The sequence below is a fragment of the Lingula anatina genome, chromosome 1 (genome assembly GCF_051362555.1).
Source record: "Lingula anatina isolate TDL-2025a chromosome 1, LinAna3.0, whole genome shotgun sequence".
In the NCBI taxonomy this organism is placed as follows: Eukaryota; Metazoa; Brachiopoda; class Lingulata; order Lingulida; family Lingulidae; genus Lingula; species Lingula anatina.
Window position 1 is genome coordinate 28,424,295 of NC_141767.1, and position 21,272 is coordinate 28,445,566.

The 21,272-nt window shown below is 37.8% G+C and overlaps 3 protein-coding genes across 4 annotated transcripts in view; all 3 read left to right on the forward strand.

Annotated features, from left to right (window-relative positions):
• The window catches only part of LOC106175939 (uncharacterized), a 28,017-nt gene extending 19,380 nt beyond the window's left edge, over positions 1–8,637 (forward strand). For both annotated transcript variants that reach the window (XM_087000916.1, XM_013558131.2), the window contains one exon: positions 4,054–8,637. In XM_087000916.1, coding sequence (XP_086857042.1) covers positions 4,054–6,254 — 2,201 coding nt within the window. In that variant the 3' untranslated portion in view covers positions 6,255–8,637. The remainder of the gene's footprint in view (positions 1–4,053) is intronic.
• Positions 8,638–10,928: 2,291 nt separating this feature from the next.
• Positions 10,929–16,274, forward strand: LOC106175887 (beta-1,3-glucan-binding protein-like). The gene is made up of 11 exons (XM_087002259.1): positions 10,929–11,074; positions 11,468–11,569; positions 12,091–12,219; positions 12,442–12,606; positions 12,984–13,087; positions 13,464–13,599; positions 13,981–14,163; positions 14,609–14,804; positions 15,042–15,113; positions 15,395–15,542; positions 15,826–16,274. Exons 1-11 carry the CDS (start codon positions 10,942–10,944, stop codon positions 16,057–16,059), a joined length of 1,602 nt encoding a protein of 533 aa, XP_086858385.1. The 5' UTR covers positions 10,929–10,941; the 3' UTR covers positions 16,060–16,274.
• A 1,913-nt stretch (positions 16,275–18,187) lies between these two features.
• LOC106175901 (chymotrypsinogen A) lies at positions 18,188–20,694 on the forward strand. Its single transcript, XM_013558056.2, has 7 exons — positions 18,188–18,284; positions 18,434–18,577; positions 18,751–18,916; positions 19,261–19,357; positions 19,563–19,734; positions 19,869–20,005; positions 20,390–20,694. Exons 1-7 carry the CDS (start codon positions 18,236–18,238, stop codon positions 20,552–20,554), a joined length of 930 nt encoding a protein of 309 aa, XP_013413510.2. The 5' UTR covers positions 18,188–18,235; the 3' UTR covers positions 20,555–20,694.
• The last annotated feature ends 578 nt before the right edge of the window (positions 20,695–21,272 follow it).

Consider the following 21,272-nt stretch of genomic DNA (forward strand, 5'->3'; position numbering starts at 1 on the left):
CTGCCTGTATAACGGGCATGGTTTTAAAGAGAAAATTTATGGTCTTGCCCCCTTTGTATGCAACGTGTTTCTTAAAAGTACATTGAACGGTTCCAAATAGTGTGTGGTTGGTTATCTTCTGTCTGAGAATGTTTCGCTAGTTCCCATTGATTCCCAGTGTGCCAACAATTAAAAGGTCTCAACTTTGAATATAAATGTTAGTAAATGCATTAACGCAGTCTGACGTAGAAACACGTTGAGATGCATCAACCTTTTGAAGAAAAACACAGCTTTGTTTATGTGTTGTGTAATATTGTTTTAAATATAGCAATCTTAAATCAAATAAACCCAAAACCCACAATATCTAAATCAACTGCAACTGAGGCATTATTGTAGGAAACGCATAACACCTGGCCCTACTCGCACGAATCGAAAATGATATTGTTGAAGAATTGCATAACTAACCTTCAAAAGCCGAGTCATTAGACCAATCATATCAACCTAGTCTGCTCTTAACATTGACAAACATTTTAGAGGGTATATAAATAGGTCCACCACCGACAGATCTTAACTGTGGCTCTCGACCTTCAGCAGGCAAGGTGCAACAATAGCCTGCGGGAGATTGGCGTGTGCTCGGCGGTAAAGAACATGTTCAGACATGTGATATTAGTTCCTGCTCTCTTTTTTGCTCGAAAAAAAGTTGAAAATTTTAAAAAGAAATAAATGCATGCACCGTGATTGTGCTTTCTGTCTCTTAAAATGACTAAAACAGCTTGTGCCAACAATTCAACCTATCGGACGGTAATTCATAGTGCGTGACCTTAATTCCTTCTACATGTTTCGTGATTTTTTAAATCAGGTATTGGAGGATCATTTTAATTGCAAAATGCATATAAATGTGAATGAAGTTGAATATGTATTCGTTTTCATGATTGCACCGTGTTGGCCGATCTATTAAAGCGGTGGGTCTATTTCTTAATAACTATCACACATGGTTTTCCGACTACCATTATGGCGACTTCTTGTCTACTTCAGCAGGCCGCTGTAAGCCTTGTAACTATAGGCACCCACCACCTGAACATAGTTTAATTCTGACGTAACACAAATATCAAATGGCGGTCTTTACATGATCACACTGAATTTAATCCAAAAATTTGAGTACCATTCCGCTCTACATCAGTTCCCGTACCATAAGACTGGCTGGTATTTTAAGTAAATCCCAAAGCTCGCATATACTGGAAGATTATTTTACAGTTCTTCTTCAGATCTTTTGAGTCACTTATCATATTCTGTGTTCCTAACCCCCAAACCCTGTGTATATTCCAAGAATGTAAAACCATAACTAACCAGCGCATTAAGGATAGGGACGGGTCGACCCATGAATCTATTTTGGTCTAACAACATTTTCTCATTTTGTTTTCAAAGCCACCGTGATCGCAAATCAGTTGCCTTTACATAAACCTAATTCCCTGCAACTTGCCCTTCCTTCAAGCTAGAAAGCAAACCTTGCCCAGCCTAATTAAAGCGTACTTCTTTTAAGAGTTTGTAAAAGTTAAACACGAGACACAATTAGCCTTCACATCAGTTTTGAGTAACAGTTCTTCCCACATATCAGGAAGAAGGCCAATACTTCATGTAATGATTATTCTTAACTATCATGTAGCTTAATGTTTACCAAGTTTTCAATTATTAAAATGAAAAGAACTGTATTCTACCATAAATGTTAAATGCTGTATCACAGGTTCATTGATTCATTTCAACATCATGCTTTGCAGACAATTATCATTATCAGATTGGAATGTTGCGAAGGCAAATTGAAAAGAAAAACTTATTTCGATAAACGAAAACACCGCCAGAATGTATGAATAATGGGCAGACAAAGATTGGGTACATTTTTGGGACACCCTGAACATACCTATTTCTACACTTAAGTTTTTTTCTCTTGTTTAGTTTAAGATGGCTTCCACACATAATTTTCACAGAATTTGTACAAAATAACATCGCTGAACACAATCTTTTGTTAGGATATTTTTTTCTACATTCTTTCTAGCAATTGGGAAGGTCCAACGCGACGTCATACCTTTACGTTTTGTTTCGAGAATGAAGTTGTCTGTTTCCATTATCTTGAAAGAACAAATATTTTAACTGTAATGACAAACGTTTGTATACACCATGCCTTTCCAATTACCTGAATGTAGTCTAATGGTCCATTCTAAGAACAGTTTCTTGGTAATGGACAAAACACATTGAGGTACAATATTTTAGGTATGGGCCGGTTACAGAACCCTGGGTGCCAATTAAACGGTGTATGGTCAGTTAGACGGAGTCTATTTTCAGAATCATCTGTTTTAAAATAGGGCCAATGGTGATACAGCTTACCCGCTAAGCCATCATTTACTTCTGCGCAGTCTTTAAATAAAAGGAATGGTTTTACAACGGCAGTAAATAGCGGTAGTGTAAGCATACCTGTACCGGCCACTAACACGGTGTAGTGCACAATAAACATATAAAAACTGATTAGTAACTTTTTTATGAACACAGTGATAACAATTGGCTGCAACAATACTGTACCTAGTAAAAGTGTACGCACGCAGACATTTTGAGTCAAAATCTGAAATTTGGTACACTTATCACTCTTTATTTTGCTTAAGGATATTGTAACCCTTTATTTTATCGTCCAGATACCGAAAATGAGGTTTTCCCTGCATCTAATTATTCAATAATGCATGTATCTTTGTGCTGATTTAAAACAATAAAAAATCTCGAAAATATAAAATATCGGCGTTTATATTTCTCGTTGCAATGAAAAGGCAACTCAAAGCTTTAATCGTCAATTTCACACCTTTCTATTTTGAGCTGAGAAAGTAATCGGTATGGGGCGTAACTTCATCCCTGAACAAGATTTTCAAAAATCGGCAAAGTTGACCACGAGTGTATGGGCTACAATCCCGTGCCGTCATTTTGGTTAAAAGATTTTTGTTATGGAGTATGAGCCCCTAATTACAGATTTTCATTAAACAAAGGCATTATTTTGCATTATAAACGATAAAATATTAACTACTTTTAAGAAAAATCGCTGGTGGTGTTGTGGAGTACTAAATAGTGTCATTAAATCGGCGTTGAAACGGGGATCGTGGGTGCTCAGGTAAATGAGAAATTTGAGAAACCTATTTTTCAGTTTTTACCCCATAAGCGCAATTATGACGTCGCCTGTAAGAAGACATATGTAAATGTTTATTAATTTTGCCACTGAACGCTGAAGATTTATCTGTTACCCAAAAGAATGTATGTATGCATGTATGTAAGGCAGTAAATATGGAGTTTTGGGCGAAGGGTGACAATATCTTTAAAGCTTTAATTGAACGGCATAGCTATAAGTTTGATTAGAAATAAGATGCGTCAAATCTGTCACTAAGTATTGAATGAACTGAACGACAGCGTTTCCTTTGAATGCATTAGTTTGAAATATTAAGGAAATTTAGCCGTTTTAACTTTTCTACAATGTATTCATAGGCATCTCTTTACACATCAGTTCTTCTCGACTATAATATTTCTTTCGTTTTTTGTTATCGTCTGTAATGAAGCTAATACCTGAGCAACCAACGTTTTGTTATTCGAGCCATGAACGTTTCTTATACATAATCAAAATAAAGCGAACGTGACAGTTTAAGGTTGTTCGAGTGACTAATTATTTTCTGAACACGCTCTAGTACCGTTTGCTGTCTAAAAAAGTACTAAAGATTGTCAATCTCATTTTCTTTATCTTATAGTTTAATCCCACGCTCATTTTTATCGCAAAAGTCATACATTTTCCAAGTAATTAAGCAAATTTGGCAAAACAAAAAATTATGCAATTGTGAAAATAAATAGTTGGTTTCGATGTATTTCAAGATGGCATTACGTAGAATGTAGACGTAACTATTGTTTTAGTACAAAAACCAACAGAGTAGATCCTACATTGATGTTTTCTTCATCCATTGCTGACAGATTTTTCTTCAAGTTTTTTTCCAGAAAGTGACTTAACATATCTAGTTAGCATCTGTTATAAACGATACTGTTGTTTTTATTTTTCAGGTTATGGTCACATAGCGCCCAAGACCGGCTGGGGTCGAGTCATCACCATACTGTACGCCCTCCTGGGCATTCCACTCCTGCTGCTGTGCTGCGCCAATATAGGCACCACATTGGCAAACTCGGTCCGATTCCTCTACAATAAGGTGTGCTGTGGCATCTGCTGCATTTGCTGCCAGAAAAGGACGTCACCAAGCAGAGGTCCCAGTCGTGTCAGCTCAAGGTGCGAGGGCAATGCACGGAGCATGCGGCGTAGCCGGAGTGCCAGCTCCAGGAAAAGCACTATGGCTAAGAAAGATTCGTTTTACCAGAGGCTAGAAAGTATTCAAGGGGATGAAGAGAAACCAACCATGAACCACCGCACTCCACGTGCTAGTCCTTCGGTTAGCGTGAAATCTTCTAAGTCCCCTGCACGCCAGATCAGTATTATGGAAGAGGGTGCCGTCTGCCATTCCGACGACGAGGAAGATATTTCTCCTCAACAACCACTTATCTTAAGCTCAGTTTCAGACGCGGCTGCAGACGCCGTCCTTGGCGTTAAACGGCGAAGAGATGACGGCGGAAGTAGTGGAGGCAGTGGAAAACGTAATAGCGCAATGCGAGAAACTTCTCCAAAACCAGACAGTAAAGTTCCCACCTATGAAAATCGTAGCAACAGCGAGAGTCCTAATGATGAAGTAAGAGAAGTCTCACCAAAACCACAAACTACGTATCTGACCGATGATGATAAAATAAATAAAGCCATCGATGAGATGACACCGTCAAAAGCAGCGGACGAAACAAAGAAAGTAAGCCCAGAAATAGAAGACGGCTTAACAGCGGAGAAAACGCTCAGTTTAGACATAGATGGCAACGTGGTTAGAGAAACGGACATTCTTGATGACGAATCAGACAATGAATATTCTTTTGATGATCTTAACGTACGCGAAACAGATATTTTAGATGATGAAATATATGAAGATGCCGTGGAAAGCTGGGATGAGATCACCGACATTAGCACCCCTTCAAGCCCTAACGTTTCTCCTCAGGACTCCCCAGTTAAAACTAGCTCAAACAGTAACTATCTGCAGCAGAAACTCGAGATGTCACATAACGGTGACGACAACAAAAATATAATCAGAGGCAACGAAAGTGAATCCAAACTATCCGACATTTTCCAAGATGCTCTCAATGGCTGGCCGATTGAATTAGCGGACCCGCTCATGGAGTGCGATAATGAGAACGAAGAAGCTCTTCGAATGCTGCCAAGCATTGAAAACTACGATACAATTGAAAAGCACGAAATTGAGAACGAAGAAAATGACAATAAGGATAAGAGGAAAAAAAGAAAAAAAGAAATCAAAGAAGCAAAAGCAAGGGAAATGAAGGAAAAGAAGGAGGCCGAGAAAAGAGCTCAACAAGAACGTAAAGAAACACTTGTTCGACAAAAAACTTTGAAAAAGGAAGAATTGGAAGAGAAAAAAAGAAGGAAGAAGGAGGAGGCTGAGCGTGCAAGAGAAGAAAAAATTGCTCAATTAATGCAATTAAAAGAGGAAGAGAAAGAGAATCAGAGACGCCTGGAAGAGGAAAAACGGGCAAAAAAGGCGATGGAAGAGGAGAGAAAGCGTTCTCAGAAAGAACAAAAAGAGCGTGAGAAAAGTGAAAAGAAGGAAAGTATTGCAAGACAAAAGACCCTGAAAAAGGAGGAGCTTGAGCGACAAAAAACATTGAAACGCTTGTCATCGAAAGGAGAGAAGTCGTCTAAGAAAAGTAGCTCGAAGACACCTTCACCCCAGCCAGAATTTATTTCTCCTGGGGATAAATATAAAATCAAAACAAAAATAACACAATACACGACCCATCGCCGTGTCACAACCAAGCAAGGCAAAGTCAGTGTGCCGATTTACGTCAGTTTTGGTATCATGACTGGCTACATTGTTGGCGGGGCCTTCTTATTTTCAATCTGGGAAGGCTGGGATTTTCTCAAAGGGTTATACTTCTGTTTTATCACGCTCAGCACCATTGGTTTTGGCGATGTAGTTCCTGGCACCAGCATTAATAGTGATTCTGCTCCAGAAAAACTTGTCTTTGTGTCGCTTTATCTTCTGTTCGGTTTAGCCGTCATTGCGATGTGTTTTGACCTGATGCAAGAGGAAGTCCGGAACCACTTCCGGTGGCTGGGTATGAAGATAGGTCTCATTGAAGACAAACTTAAAAATGGATGATTCTGGCATGAAGTGATCACCCTTATGTTTTTTATTGTCGATCAACATCGTGAATGCTTTGGGCACCTACCACGTTCTTTTTTCCCATTCGGTGTCATCTTTTTTAATGCGTACAGTTATATGTACAGTCAAATAAGCGGGGAATTCAAATTTGAACAGGCAAAAAAAAGAGAAGTGACCCAAGGCATTCCAGTCAAGCGACCCCTATCGTGCGAAAGCCCGCTGCAGACAGTGGCAACAAAGCGACAAGATGAATCTCTGAAGACAGAGAGAGTGTCGCTCACGTGCCGTCCCTATGGCACCCGGCGTCCCGGCGTCAGCCCCGAGCTATGGAAGGGATCAGCAAGATGATTTGTTGGCGAAAAGCACCATCTAGCCAATTCTCCACAATTATGTAGTACGGCATAAGTGAGGAGCGTTTCAAAGTTTATACAGAATAGATTTGACATCTTGCTACACGAGAAGGAGCAGTTTGACAAGTATAACAACAACAACATCAATGTAATCATCCCACTAAAACTAATCAAAATGTTACAGAGAAACACCGCGACGGTGTAAATGTGACTGGACGTTTCCTACCAAAGCATCCTTCCACAGCTGTATACCATACTACGTACAAATACTTTATCCCTTTACTGGTGTTTACAATAATGCATTGGGCTACTGGATATCTATTTTCACCATACCAAAAGGCAAGAACTGGTGACTATCATGCTATATGTGGCTACCTTACCTCCAAATGGTGTATACCAATCTTCGCCTCATCAGTGTAAGAACTGCAGCTTTCTATTAAACAAATACATAAGGGATATTGGACTAGGGTTCTGCAATAACTTCTTGGAAATATTTCTAAAATTACTGATATTCCTGTTTTCTATATTGTGTAAAACTCTTGTTGTAAAATAATTTATACAATTTGATATGGGCACTTTATCAAAAAACATGCACGAACAGAATTTTTATTTAACAGTCTTCTCTCACTCCTGAGACCTATCGTTTTCCCATATTTATATTACTGAATGTTTTGTTACGCAAGTAATAAAAGGAAAAAATAGCCCAATTCTTATTAGAAAAAATATAGGGTCCTGTGATCGTGTGTGTATTTTTGGAAGGGATCCCACATCAACTTTGTTCGTCATTGGCATGCCTGGCTATAGATTGATGAGATGAGACTTCAAATTTAGAAAACGCGCTCCAGTCTAAGGCACCAAAACAGCAGTCGCTGTTTACTAAACGGCCTGTTTATTGAACGGCTGCATGCAGATTTAATAAAGTGGCTATGTTGAGTTTCACAAATTAGACAGTGACTAATGGCCACTTTCGTGGCTCCAGTACAAAGGGGCGTTATTGAGCATTGATCTCAGTTTTTTCTTAATTTGACAGAAACCCCAACTCTGTAGACATGTTTGCTGGGTTAAACAGTTCACTAGCATACTGGTATAATCGCATTCGATACTAGAAAAAATAACTTCTTGTCGTCAATCTCATCGTTAGGGAAGTGAATGGTGGAACCAATAATTAGATGACTGAGAGTTGTAAGAAAAATTGAAAGCACAATTTAGGATATTAACTGTAACGTGGTTGCCATACCAGTAAATTTTTATAAGTTTTTATAATCATTTCCCCCCTCTTGAATAAAACCAACGACCAGGTTGTGATGGTACCTGGAAGTGAATGAAGTAAAATGAAATTAGTTTGTTTCGTAAATAGATGTGTGGATTTGGTATTACGTTGTCCTACAAGTGGATATTTGTATCGATCAGCTTGGTAGGTAAGGTATAGGTATAGGGTGGAACATAAATGTAGAGATAAAGAAAAGGAGAGAACCTAAATAATGGGGCTGGACTAAGGCATCTAATGACCATATAACGAGGGGGGGATGCAATTGGCGTGTGTGAGCACGTGTGCGTATACATGCGTGCGTGTAGTCGTGATTTCATTGTTTTCTTGCGACCACCTCACTCGTCTTCGAATAGGATTAGAAACAGTAACACCGAAACAATGGTTTCTCTAACTGGCCATTACATTTTCATGGATTGATAAGCATCATCCGTCTACCACAGGGACAGTAAGTTAGACATGTTGTATTGATATCTCTGATCAGTATCAAAATAATAGACAAAGATCGTATTATACACAGGAGACACGGTAGAGTAGTGTTAGTTGTCATTAAAAGCATTCGTTTATTGTGTGACCCTATTTAGGCCATTGTTTAGGTGTACTGTGGGTATTTATTTATTTAATTTTATTTTAAATTTAATTAATTTTTTTAACTATATAATCGACATCATTCAGCGTAGTAACTACTTTTTGCACGTCGAGGCGTGAAAACATATCAGATGTGTGACAAAATGATTTAATAAACACCATTTTTTCTCTTTGATACTGTATTATTATCTATTATAGTTTTTTTTTTCACACGGAGACCTTAAATTATAGTGTACTTTGTCGCAGGTTGAGGGTATAAGGCCTCTCTTGTAATTGCCCATGCTTTCGATCGACAATTGCTTTATTTCGGAGTAATACTTTGCTATGAATCGAATCAGACCACCTAGTTGCGCTCTTAAAATTTATACCAACTTTGACTTTAGGTTTCCAGTGAAACGCGGCTCAGGCTCGATATTCGTACTTCTTTTTCAAGGCAGTATGGAAAAGAAAATCTCTTACACAAAAGTTACTGGCTTAACTTTCACCTCAGAAGGACTAATATCTTTCCTTGCAACTCACACTCTACAGTACATGTTGGCATCCAAGTAAAAGGTACTTTTATCAAACTCTTGAGAACACCAGCACTATGCCAAATCATTCTCAAAATTCCCAAATATGGTGTACATAATGTGTTAATAGGTTTGTGCCTCCATGTCTTAAGTTGTTATCAGTCACCATTTTCTTCGTTTGACATGACATTCAATGGCAAATACTGTGGATTTAAACTAGACAACTGTCAAGCCTGTGAAATTAGAAATAAATGGAAAAAACGACATATTGACTTTTCCGCGATTTAAAATAAACTACAATTAAAAAAAAACAGCTGTGCTTGAAAACCTGTATCATAAGACCCCCCTCCCCCCTCCGCCTCTAGGCACCGCTATACGCATAGTCAGATAGAATCCATGGTACAATCAAACATAAAGTCATAATGAATGTCCCAAAACTGGACTGCTCCACGCTCCACTTCCTTGCTAAAATCCATAATGCTATAAATACCAAATTCAATACCAAAGGTCGAGTAGGCAGTTAATGTGATCAAGACGCAGTGTACCATGACATTGTTCTGATTGCGTAAGCTCAGCTTACGATGCCGTGATCTAAAATTGTGTTAGATGAGACGTACAATCCAGAAGCATTACAGGAATGCGTCAGTTGAGCATACAGTGGATTACAAGTTAGAGACCACCACAATACACTGGTGTTTAGAGTGCTTTTACCAGAGAAGTTCATATTGCAATTTTTTCAAATTCATATTAGCAAATAGAGAATGATTTTTCATATAGTTGAGCTTTTTGAAATTGCATTGCTTACGCCATATCATACTTGTGAATATTTCGTTACTTAAGGCTTGCATTACATGTTATACTGTTGTTGCTACAATTTAGATATCATGGAATCAAGGATTTGTATTTATATTTCATTTTAATAGAACACCAAAACAGTAAACATTTCAGTTATGCCCCCCCCCACACACACACAAAAAGTGAAAATTTTGCATATGAAATGCCATTTTATTTGCTTTTGAACCAGTAGTTGTATCCATTATTTTGAAAAAAAAAAATAATAATTCTGAGCTGCTGTCACATTTCATACCGTGGATCGAGCTGTATGTACATGTATATTGCCCCCATATGTATGACTTGCGAAAGATAAGTTAACTTTACCCTAGCAAATGAGAACAAAAATACCCTTGTATACAATCGCCGTCACGTAATGGTCCGTAGGAAAATCTGGGCAGTGCAGATATCTTCAGATAATATTAAAGGGATAATAACTCTTCGTATGAGATCTATATTTCACAATAAAAACATTGTGAATAACTCATAGAAATATAATATATACTGTTTTACCACAAAAACTGCAGTTATAGCTCGAAATTCTGATATTTGAGCTTGTCTTTAAACCACGTGACCTCCATTGATGGCTATACTCTGTTAAAATCTCTTCAGAGATTTTAACAAAAAAACAAACTTTTTAGAAAAAAACCAGGGACTAACTTTGAATGTAAAAATGGATTTATTAACCATTGGTAAGTATGGGAAAATTGTTGTTTACTCCAGGAAAATTCATTTTTTGGCCGAAACGAAGAGTTATTATCCCTTTAATTGAAGCGGATCCAAACCCAAAAGTTGGGATCAGAAAACCGGTCGCGTGCAGGAAATGTTTGCGTTGCATACTATTTTATCTTTTCTCTAAACATTCTTATCCTACAAAGTTAGTGACATCCTTTCCAGATCAGTCACAAGGCTGTTGGATAAATAGGGAATAGACGTTCAAGAGCGGACCATAGACATTTACGGTATATACAGATATATATATATAGATATAAAACATTTTCCAGCGTGGGAAGAAAGCTGTACCAGTAAATATAAAGATCGATGCTCTGATTGATATTTATTGATAAAAAGGTGGTATTTATAATATTACCTGTAGACATTAAATCTCTTATTTTCTTGAATTTTAGCTCATCCCAAAGATGAGGTTTCTTATTGGCGTTGTGATATTGGGGTGCCTTATGGAGCCAGCACTCGCTCAATCCGGAGGACCAATTATTCAGCCGATGAAAATTTCACAGCTAAGTCCACGTGGTCTCAAGTTTGAATATCCAGGTTGTAATGATTGCGATTATTGTTGTTATATTATGTTCATATGTTCATGAATTATATTTCAAAACATGTTTCAAAAGCCGAGGAATGTAAGTTATGTAACTATTACCAAATTATTATTTCAGCCATCATATCATTAATGTCCTGTACTGCACGTGGTCCCATGCAATTTAGTTGAAAAACCTAAAGATGTCGTTATATTTTATTGCTATTTGCTATACAATTCTTGATCTTGTATTGCCTTTTTTTTAAACGGTTCAGCAATGATAAAAACTTCAGATAAATGTAGTTATGTTTAAAGGTCATATTTTTGTATAAAGTACGCAAGTGTCTTTATCTATCTCAGATATTTTGGATCAATTCAATATTCATACTATTCAATCTACTCATTTTCAGACCACCAAGGTGTAACACTGGTTGGTCTTCACTACAGTGTCAATAAAGTCGTGCGTGACGTAGCCCCGGGAGATGTTAATGTCGATATCAGGACCAAAACAGGTAAGATATTATTATCTCGACTAAGAAAGTCCGTACAGTTAAACGAGTATATTTTATTATTACGTTAAACAGTGTATATACAAACTGATGTATGGATATGTAAAACCATCCCTATCCATGTGAATAAGAATGGGTTCCTATCCCTAGATCGATCTTACAGGATCGGTCCATCTCCACGCTAAGTTGCTTTGGGACGCCCACTAATGCTGCTTAACGATAGTTAATTACTCCCTATCAGCCTCAGCAGGCGTGACAGACATCTATGCCGCCCAAGTTTATTGCAATTAAGCGGGAATCCCCTAGGAGATAGTTCGATCCAAAGTTAGTACGATAGGGTCTGGGAATGGTCTCTTAGGGATGGGAACCCGGTCTGAGTCCATCAAGATAAAAAATCAGCTCAATTTATAAAGATAAAAAAACAGCCATGAATTATGCTCAATCACTTTCATGCAATACCTGCATTAATAACAAACCAAATATTTTCTAAAACTTTTGAATGAACGCTTCTTTGAATATTTTAGGTGGGAAGTGGGTGTACGAAGACAGCACCACGGAGGTGAAGCCTGGCGACACCGTCCACTACTGGTATCTGGTGGTCATTGAAGGCCAGGGCGGCCATAATGACCTCAACTTGCAATGGACAGTGCCAGGTATGGGCCTTCTTAGCTTCAAGTTAATGGGTTTCTTTCTATGGGTTCATTTGATCAATATCGTTGGTGCTGATGAAGTTATCAAAATTAAATGAGCCGGTACATGTAGCTACTTGTCAGCCTTGCTATTGTTTACATGGCATTTATTGTTTAAATTTAAAACTCGCCTTTTTCTCAAAGCTTACACTTGTGCAAAACTGGCTACTACTATTTTAATCTCAGTTCCAACTACGCCTTCACCATCAACCTCGACGTCCACGCACTCGTCATCAACTACCACACCAGGGTCGTCAGGGAGTACGACCTCTCCCTCTCACCATTCTACTAAGTCGACTACCACTACTACCAACAAACCAGGCCCAGGGCCTACGTCCCCTCCCCAGCCACGTAAGTACTGAAGAGAGGCTGGAAAATTAAAGGCCTCATTTGTTGATGCGACTGATTCAAAACTGAAACTCTAAGGCAATACTCTAACATTTCTGCGATCCTGAGTTTCGTGCATTCCCTTATATCAGTTTTCTTTTTACGGAACGTAGCGCTGAGATATACAAGTATATGCCTGTATATTGTAATTACATTTTTCTCAGAAGTAGTTTTTATGTTTTAAAGCCTTAAAGGAACTTTTCAAGGAAAAATTTAGGGAAATACGATTTTCTAATAAAAAAATGTGGCTATAGCAGGGTGTACAAAAAAAAAAAAAAAAAAAAAAAAAAAAAAACTGACGCAAAATAAAGCTGTGAAGATATGTTTTTCAAATTCCACAGATCCAACTGGTTGTACAACTTACCCGTGCGTCATATTTGAAGACGATTTCGACACGTTGGATTTCTCCAAATGGCAACATGAGATCACTTTGGGAGGTGGCGGGGTTAGTCATTTTTCGTTATTGTTCATTTGCGAGATGTTTTTTCAAACCAAAATACATAGAAAGTTCTGACAGACAAAATCATTTCAGAATGGATTTTAGGTATTTCTACCATTTAAGATTGCTCAAAACGTTAAGATTTGTCATCTTTTACGAATAAAAGATAGATTAACATTTGAGAGTAATCTGAGTGGTATCTGAGGATCAACAATAAAAAATGGATTGAAAAATTTTAAACGTGTACAGGTAAATATACTTGAAATGGAAAATTAATACATAAAAGATAGGTTAAAAACGAAAATTTAGCACATATTGATAATACCGATAACATATCTTCATTAGCATTTTGGTTTGTGTTATAATTATTTTCTTATTGTAGAACTGGGAGTTTGAGTATTATACAAACAATCGCAGCAACACGTACGTCAGAAACGGCATCCTATTCATTAAACCTACCTTGACGAGTGACAAATTCAGCGAACAATTCTTATCCAACGGTGTGATGGACATTTGGGGTACGTAGACTAGTCAAACAGATAAATAGAATAGTTGTCTAACACCTTTTGTAAACTTTTGTAAAAAAAATCATACTTAAAGAGGTGTGGATTGACTTAGTTGTTGCTGGCATTCTTTAAACCTGACAAGGTGAAAAGAAATACTCGCAATTTTATCTAAGAGATAAATGTTTGCTTGCACAGTTAAGTGAATATGTGTGCCTGTGTGCGAACATGTGATGCGTCAGAGGGAAGAATAAAAAGGGAAGTTAATTGAGGAAGAACAAAATGTCATTTAAATACTATACAAGACTTTAAATGATTAAGAATGACATAGCGATGTGAATATTCGGCTGTGGTGTGACTGAATGTCATCTTCGCACGCCTTCAAATTTGGCTTAGGTGGAGGTCCTGCGGACCTGTGCACCAGCAATGCGTTCTGGGGCTGCGAGCGACAGGGTACTGGGAGCCACTACATTAACCCCATCCAGTCTGGTCGTCTACGCACAGTGAACAGCTTTAACTTCAAGTACGGAAAAGTGGAGGTGGAGGCCAAGATGCCGACGGGAGATTGGATCTGGCCTGGTAACATGATTTCTTGAATAACTAGGAAAAGTACTCAAAGAACGTACACCTCTTCGGAGGCAGCTCGGTTTTCATTATCAATTGTTTAAATAATTTTAATTAACATGGACCGCCAGCAAAATGTAATCAATTCAATGTTATCCCATTTCTAACCTATCCTGAATATGTAATCAAAATCCGTCACTAACCTCTTGAGTTAGGCTTTTAAATAACAAACCAATAAACATAGTAAAGTTACATGTGTCGCTTTAACACGCAATAAAAAAGTTCGAACCAACTTAAACAATGATCAAATCTTTTTTCTTACTGAAATATTTTCGAATTTATGTAAATCCATCAATCATGTTTTACCAAATGCACACCTATGTACCTTTGAGGCGTTCCCTTGACAGTAGTTTCATTACGGTACTAGCTAACACAAAATGAAAACGATTTTTCTGACTAGCTATCTGGATGTTACCACGCTACCAAAACTACGGCGAGTGGCCGGCCTCCGGGGAGATAGACATCGTAGAGAGCCGAGGTAACGCTGACCTTAAGGACGAGAAAGGCGAGCCCCAAGGAGTAAACACATTTGCATCCACACTTCACTGGGGACCTTTTTATGGCGCAGACCCGTTTGAGAAGACCCATGGCGGCGCGTATGCATCTTCCAATATTAGAATGAAAATATACCTCAATTTCACACAAAGAAATATGACTCTCTCTCTCTCTCTCTCTCTCTCTCTCTCTCTCTCCTGTAGCATTACATACAGTATTTTGGTAAATCATAGTGTTTTAGGGAAAAAGAATACATTGTTTTTATCGCTTCTTCTTGATTGAGCTTCTTCTTGAATATTCTCCATTTATTATTTTATAAATAACGTCTGATTTTAAAGAGTTGCAAAGTCGGGGACGTTTGGCACAGCATTCCATAATTACACCATGGAATGGGACGAGGCTGGAATAAGGCAAGTTACCATATATATATATATATATATATATATATATATATATATATATATATCAAACCAATTAACTTTTATCTTTCTTTTTTATCACAAGTAATGATTAAATGTCAAGTTGACCCTTTGCCTTTCTCTTCAAAGATGCACATCCCTTGTTTAACAAAGTGGTGTTTTAAACATTGGAAGAATTTTATTTAGTATTGAAAAGCGACTTACTACTGTGAGTGCTATTGTTATACGCTCATCTTTATAACCGTTACAGTGTTACGTTGTTTTTCATGCAGAACGTTCCTCGACGGTGACAAAATCCTAGATGTCGCTCCAGACGAGGGCGGGTTCTGGAAGCTTGGCGATTTCAGCAATACTATACCTGGCTCAGACAATCCTTGGAAAGGAGCACCAAACCCCAGAATGGCACCATTTGATCAGGAAGTAGGGATGGGCAGCATTGTATCAATTGAAAAAGCACTATAAAAAAAACTGAAAATCATCTGCCGTTGCGAAACTTTGAAGTAAAATTAATTCCTCCTTAAATTTCTAAAGATGACCAAGGGTTATGTGCATTTGATATTTTAGTCATACAAAATATATCATAACAGCTAAACAGCTGTATGTACAATTACCTATTTTACAAGACTGTAGTTAACAGAATATTTTTTTAAATCGAACAAACGATCTTATTTATACATTGGTTATTTTTTCTCTTCGTTTACAGTTTTATCTACTTATGAACGTAGCCGTAGGAGGCACAAATGGTTTCTTTCAAGACAATTGGGTCAATAATGGCCCAGCCAAGCCATGGAAAAATGCCTCCCCAACCGCTCCCAGGGATTTCTGGCTGGCCAAGAATAGCTGGTATCCCACTTGGACCCCGACCGAAAACAACGGGGAGAATGCAGCCTTGCAAGTAAAGAGCGTCCGGGTCTGGAAATTAAAACCCGACCCTTAAGCACAATACTTAAGTGCGCTTCCCAAAAAATTTAAAATTTTCTTTCTTTCATGGGCGCTAAATTTCACTAGAAAATAGAGACAAGTCTTAGTTGGTAGACTGTATCTTGCATTTACATGGTGCAAATTTTGACCGGATGCATAACAAGAACACACTCAAGATAACCATTATGCTGTCGCGTCACTGACTGCATTGTACATGTTACTAATAATTACTGCTGAATAAATGAATAAACAGTAAGCTCCAATGGATTATATCTTGGGTATGATAGGAAACATGAAATCTACAGGTATCACACTTCAGGTACAGTTTCTACGACATTCTTCATTTTAGGAAGAATCGCATAATGCCCGATGTTGACTCAATGGATTTCTCCTAAACTGCTTGTTAACTTCAATTGTTAGGCAATTAAAAAATCACGGACAGGAACTTCTCTGTTAATTGTCCATATGTAATTTTTTAAAAATATATTTTTTTTAATCAAAAAATTAATTTTAGGAAGTTGACAAAATTGGAGATCTAACAACAACGGAGTCCAGTTAAACTAAAACTACCTCCATTACAAATTCTGAAATTATTGACGCAAAATAAATAAAACAAATGTAATTACACAAAGACATAATGCTTGCATTGGTGAGCATATAAATATACTAAATAAGGGCATGTCCACTATAAACATGCGAAAATCTTGTTTTCACTAAACTCTTAACTCCGTCCTTACCTCAGGATAAAATTAACAGCTTTATTTTAAGTTTTCGAGCATAGGAGAAACAACACTTGATCTGTACACTAGAGATATGTTAAAAGTTATAACCACCCTTAAAACGCTATAAAAACGTTTCAAATTACCCCACCTCTATATGCAAAAAGTAAGTGACAGGTCTAGGTCACGTGGTTCTGTGACGCAATTTGAGATGTTGGGCCGTACTGAAATTAAGAAATAGCCTAAAAGATCTGTTGGGCACACGCAATATAAGACACCGCCGTCGTTATGCCTCGGCGTGTTGCCATGGGATGTACTAAAACGTGCAACAAATGATCTGGGGTTTATATGTTTACCTTTCCAAAGGGACCAGATTTGGGAGAAACGTGACAATTAATTTGAAAAGGGAAAGCTTCACACAAACTTGACCTAATTGTACCTCGGGAATCACGCCAAAACATATGGAGCTACCTTGGATGTATCAAAACAGTAAAACTGATTTGCATCAAAACCTATCATGTTATTGCTGTTGCTATTATTGTGTCTTGAGAAATTAAAGTGATAAAACAGAGGTTAAAATAAAAAAGTAGTGGCCGAAGAAGAAAAAAGTGTTTCATTTCCTTTCTCCCAAAACCAATTTTAGCAAGCAAGTAGGTTCTTGGAAACATATTTTAGTGTCTAATCCTCGTCTGTCAGTCTAAAGTTGTTGTTGATCAGAAATGATAAAATAACCCAACATTGTGAACAAAAACACATGCACTCAGTGTTTTACCTATGAATGTATCATTCTGATATTGAGAGCACTCTCGGTGCTATTATTGTTTACGATCCACTTGACCATCGGGTTTTCGTAATCCGCTCCCACAGAAGTGGAAACCATTCATTCATACGAAAACAACATCCGGTCGTATATCCATTCATAATGCTTCGCGATAAGAGGCAGTTGTGTTGCATTAGTCAGCACAATTTTCAAACAATCTTTACATAATTAAAGAGATATCCGTGGTAGGCTATTGGTTGTATGTTCAAAACGCATTAATATATCATATGTACTAGTACCAGTCCCAGAACAAGTTTGGCGGCATCAGCTCAGCGTGTGCTTCGATCGACTTCAGAAGCACGTTATAACAGAAGAAGCCACCACGCACTTGAACCCAAGACACATTATCTCAAAATTACCTAGAGAGTTTTATAGAAAAGTAAAAAGCAATACCATCTTTCTTTCAATGGAGTATTAATTTTGTTCCCTCCGTTAAATCTGTAAAGGAAAAAATAACGAACCAACAGGTGCTCAAATTTTACAATCTACTACATGAATTAAAAACACTCTTGACGCCTAAAACACATGGCGCTGTCCCAGCTACCTGCTTCTCGCGTCAATGTACACAACCATAAAATGAAGAGCGATTTTGTATAAAAGGGTAGACTATAGTTGGTTATAATCACCGGACATCTACCTACCTTCCAGGAATCATGAACTCCCTGGCAGTTCTCTCGCTTCTGCTGTGCATCGGATATAGTGGTAAGTGTATGCGAAAATAGTATAATCTTGATTTTTTTACTAATAGATTTTGTCGAAGACAAATTTTAATTTAAAAATAATTATTTAAAAATAATGAAAGGCTTAAAACACTGGTGGAAAGGAACGTCACCCCTGCTTATGCTTTCCAGCTGCAGCTTCGTGCTCCGATCTAGGAGGGAGTTGTAGAAGAAGTTGCTATAGTAACGAACGCAGTGACACAAGCGCGTCTGGTTGCAGAAGTACCAGGGTTTGCTGTGTTGCTGGTTCTGAACCAACAGACTCTCCAGCCGGTGGTAGGCTGCTACATTCATTTCAATTCATCTTTCATAGATAACAGATTATAATACATCGTGAAGTCTAAAGTAATCTGCTACAGACGAAACGTTTAAATAGATTCAATTTAGAAATTGCGAGAAAAATATCTTACCAACTTTATTTGACACTTGCTGATCCATACCTATTGCAGAGTGTGGTCGTGCAGGCCCCGCCCTGCAAATTGTTGGGGGTGACGAGTCTGTCGCACATAAGTGGCCTTGGCAGGTATCTCTGCAAACAACCAGCGATTATCATTTTTGCGGTGGGACCTTAATCAGTAATCAATGGGTCCTCACAGCTGCACATTGTGTTGAACGGTAAGCAGACGAGAGAGAGAGAGAGAGAGAGAGAGAGAGAGAGAGAGAGAGTTCTTTTGATCAAATATTATAAAGTTGTGTAAACATAAACCCCGACTCTATGTTTATTTATTTATTTATTTATTTATTTAAATGTCTAAACCGACTTCACATGTGAATACATGCACACTATAAGCCCGAGTTATTTATTTTGTTCATAATAATTTTGCAATGTAAGTCCCTGAGATGAAAAAAAAAATAATAATAACTGGTTGCAACTCAGTTTTAGTATACATTCCCAAGTTCCAAAATATTTTTTAAAAAACTCATTTTATTTTCATATTTTTCATGGCATACTGTTTTAGGTCAAGACCAAGCTCTGTTCAGATAGTGCTGGGGGAGCATCACCAAGCAGAAGATTCCGGTATTGAAGTCAAGATGAGTGTTTCCAAGATCATCGAAGTATGTCCTACTAGTGCTCTCTTTGCCTGTTCTGTTCTTTCTCGTTTAAAGTAATAAATTAAAGTCTGTTTATTACATATGGTCTCTTAAGAACACGTGTTTGCATAATATAAAGAGAATAAAATATAAAGAAAGAGATTAAATCAATCAGCTGCTTTTTTTTATTTGATAGCATAACGATATTTTCCCATCCATTGTATTCCAGCATCCACAATATAATGGAAATGGCGCAGGGTTCCCGAATGATATAGCTTTGCTGAAATTAAGTGAGGCCGTCAGCTACAGCAGTGAAATCCAACCCGCCTGTCTGCCAGCTAGTACTGATGACTTCCTTGGAAATAATGACTGCTGGATCACTGGCTGGGGCTTGACTCAAGGTAATGTGTCAGTATAACGTTAATAAGTTTGTCATTTAAGGACAGTGCGCTGCACAATTTCCCCGAATATCTCTTTCGTTTAGATATAAGATAACAAGTATTGCAAGTTAAAAAAATATGTCTTTTTAATTCAGGAACCGGCGACGACCAAGTTCTAAATGAACTGAACATAAAGGTCCTTTCTAACAATGAATGTGAGAGTAAATGGGGTTCATCGTATATTAACTCCGGCCACATTTGCCTTGGGAACGGAGTTGCCGGTGCTTGCAACGTGAGTCCATTAATTTTGTGTTTAGATTGTAACCTATATATATGATTGAGGAAAATAGAATGCATAAATTGTTTGCATTCAGCATTTAACGTAGTGGAGAGGGCGGTTTTGAGGGGACAGTGCTATTCTGTATTTGATATTTATCAGCAGCGTAAAATGCTTTCACTTCTTTCACTTTTCTGTGCAGTCGTATCAGTCAAAGATTTCGCCAAAAGCAATTGCTGAAGACCACAGCTTTTAAGTATTCTGAACATTTATTATTTAATCTTTCATTAAATGATCATTTGAGCAGTAAGGGATCTGTGATGTTGGCAACCCTGAAAAAAACGTATTTATCATTTCTTCCTTCGCCAAAATTTATATTCATCTATATCTTTATCGTAGGGCGACTCTGGCGGCCCTCTTAGCTGCAAGGTAGGCCAGCGTTACGTAGTGGCGGGGGCGACCTCTTGGGGGATATCTGGCTGTAAGACTGAGGGTTACCCCAGCGTTTACACGCGCACATCCCAATTCGTGGACTGGATACGTACCACCATGAACAGCAACTGAAAGCACCATGCGACGTCCAGACGTTCCTCAAAGCAGGTTGATAACCTTGGACTGTTTAAGATTTTGTTCTTCAATGTTGTACTTGATCCCAGCTCATAATAAAATTTTCAGTCGGTTAAAAGAAAAATCTTGAGGAAATTTCTTATGATCCAAAACATGACAAATAGATGGACATTTGAAAAAGTGGAAAACTGTTAATACCAATACAGTGCAAAGTCAGTTGGAGCATTGATATGATTTGGAGAAAAACCAAGTTGCCACGACAAATACGAATAGAAAGAAATCGTCCTTTCGACCAGAGACAGTGTATCTTTGGTTCAACTCAAACTCGATTGTCACCTTGATTGGTTAGCCAACCCTAAAAAAACGACAGAAAACTACTTAACAACACCAAGCTACAGATTCCACAACGCCATGTTATCTTTTTTGCTTCTTAGCCAGATTGTTTAACCACTCATGCGACAGTCGAGCGTGGCTCAACTGTGTTCACAAGCTTCTCCCAACGCAATCGGAAGTCGTCTCACCTACAGCATCAACATTTACCCTTTGTACACTCACGCGATCAATCACTCTAAGTAAAGGTAATCAATCAATTTGACAACCAAAAAACATAATTTTACTTGCCATTTCACTTGTGTCCCTTTTACTTGCCAAGTTAAAAAGGAGCTTTTACTCAATGATGCCTTTTTTTATTGAGAAAGAATTGGCAACAATTTAA

Coding starts and splice junctions, on each gene's coding strand:
- LOC106175901 (XM_013558056.2), top strand. CDS start 18,236: ATGAACTCCCTGGCAGTTCTCTCGCTTCTGCTGTGCATCGGATATAGT. Junction 18,917..19,260: donor GCTGCACATTGTGTTGAACG/GTAAGCAGACGA, acceptor ATACTGTTTTAG/GTCAAGACCAAGCTCTGTTC. Junction 20,006..20,389: donor GAGTTGCCGGTGCTTGCAAC/GTGAGTCCATTA, acceptor TCTTTATCGTAG/GGCGACTCTGGCGGCCCTCT.
- LOC106175887 (XM_087002259.1), top strand. CDS start 10,942: ATGAGGTTTCTTATTGGCGTTGTGATATTGGGGTGCCTTATGGAGCCA. Junction 11,075..11,467: donor TCTCAAGTTTGAATATCCAG/GTTGTAATGATT, acceptor ACTCATTTTCAG/ACCACCAAGGTGTAACACTG. Junction 15,114..15,394: donor TGGGACGAGGCTGGAATAAG/GCAAGTTACCAT, acceptor TTTTTCATGCAG/AACGTTCCTCGACGGTGACA.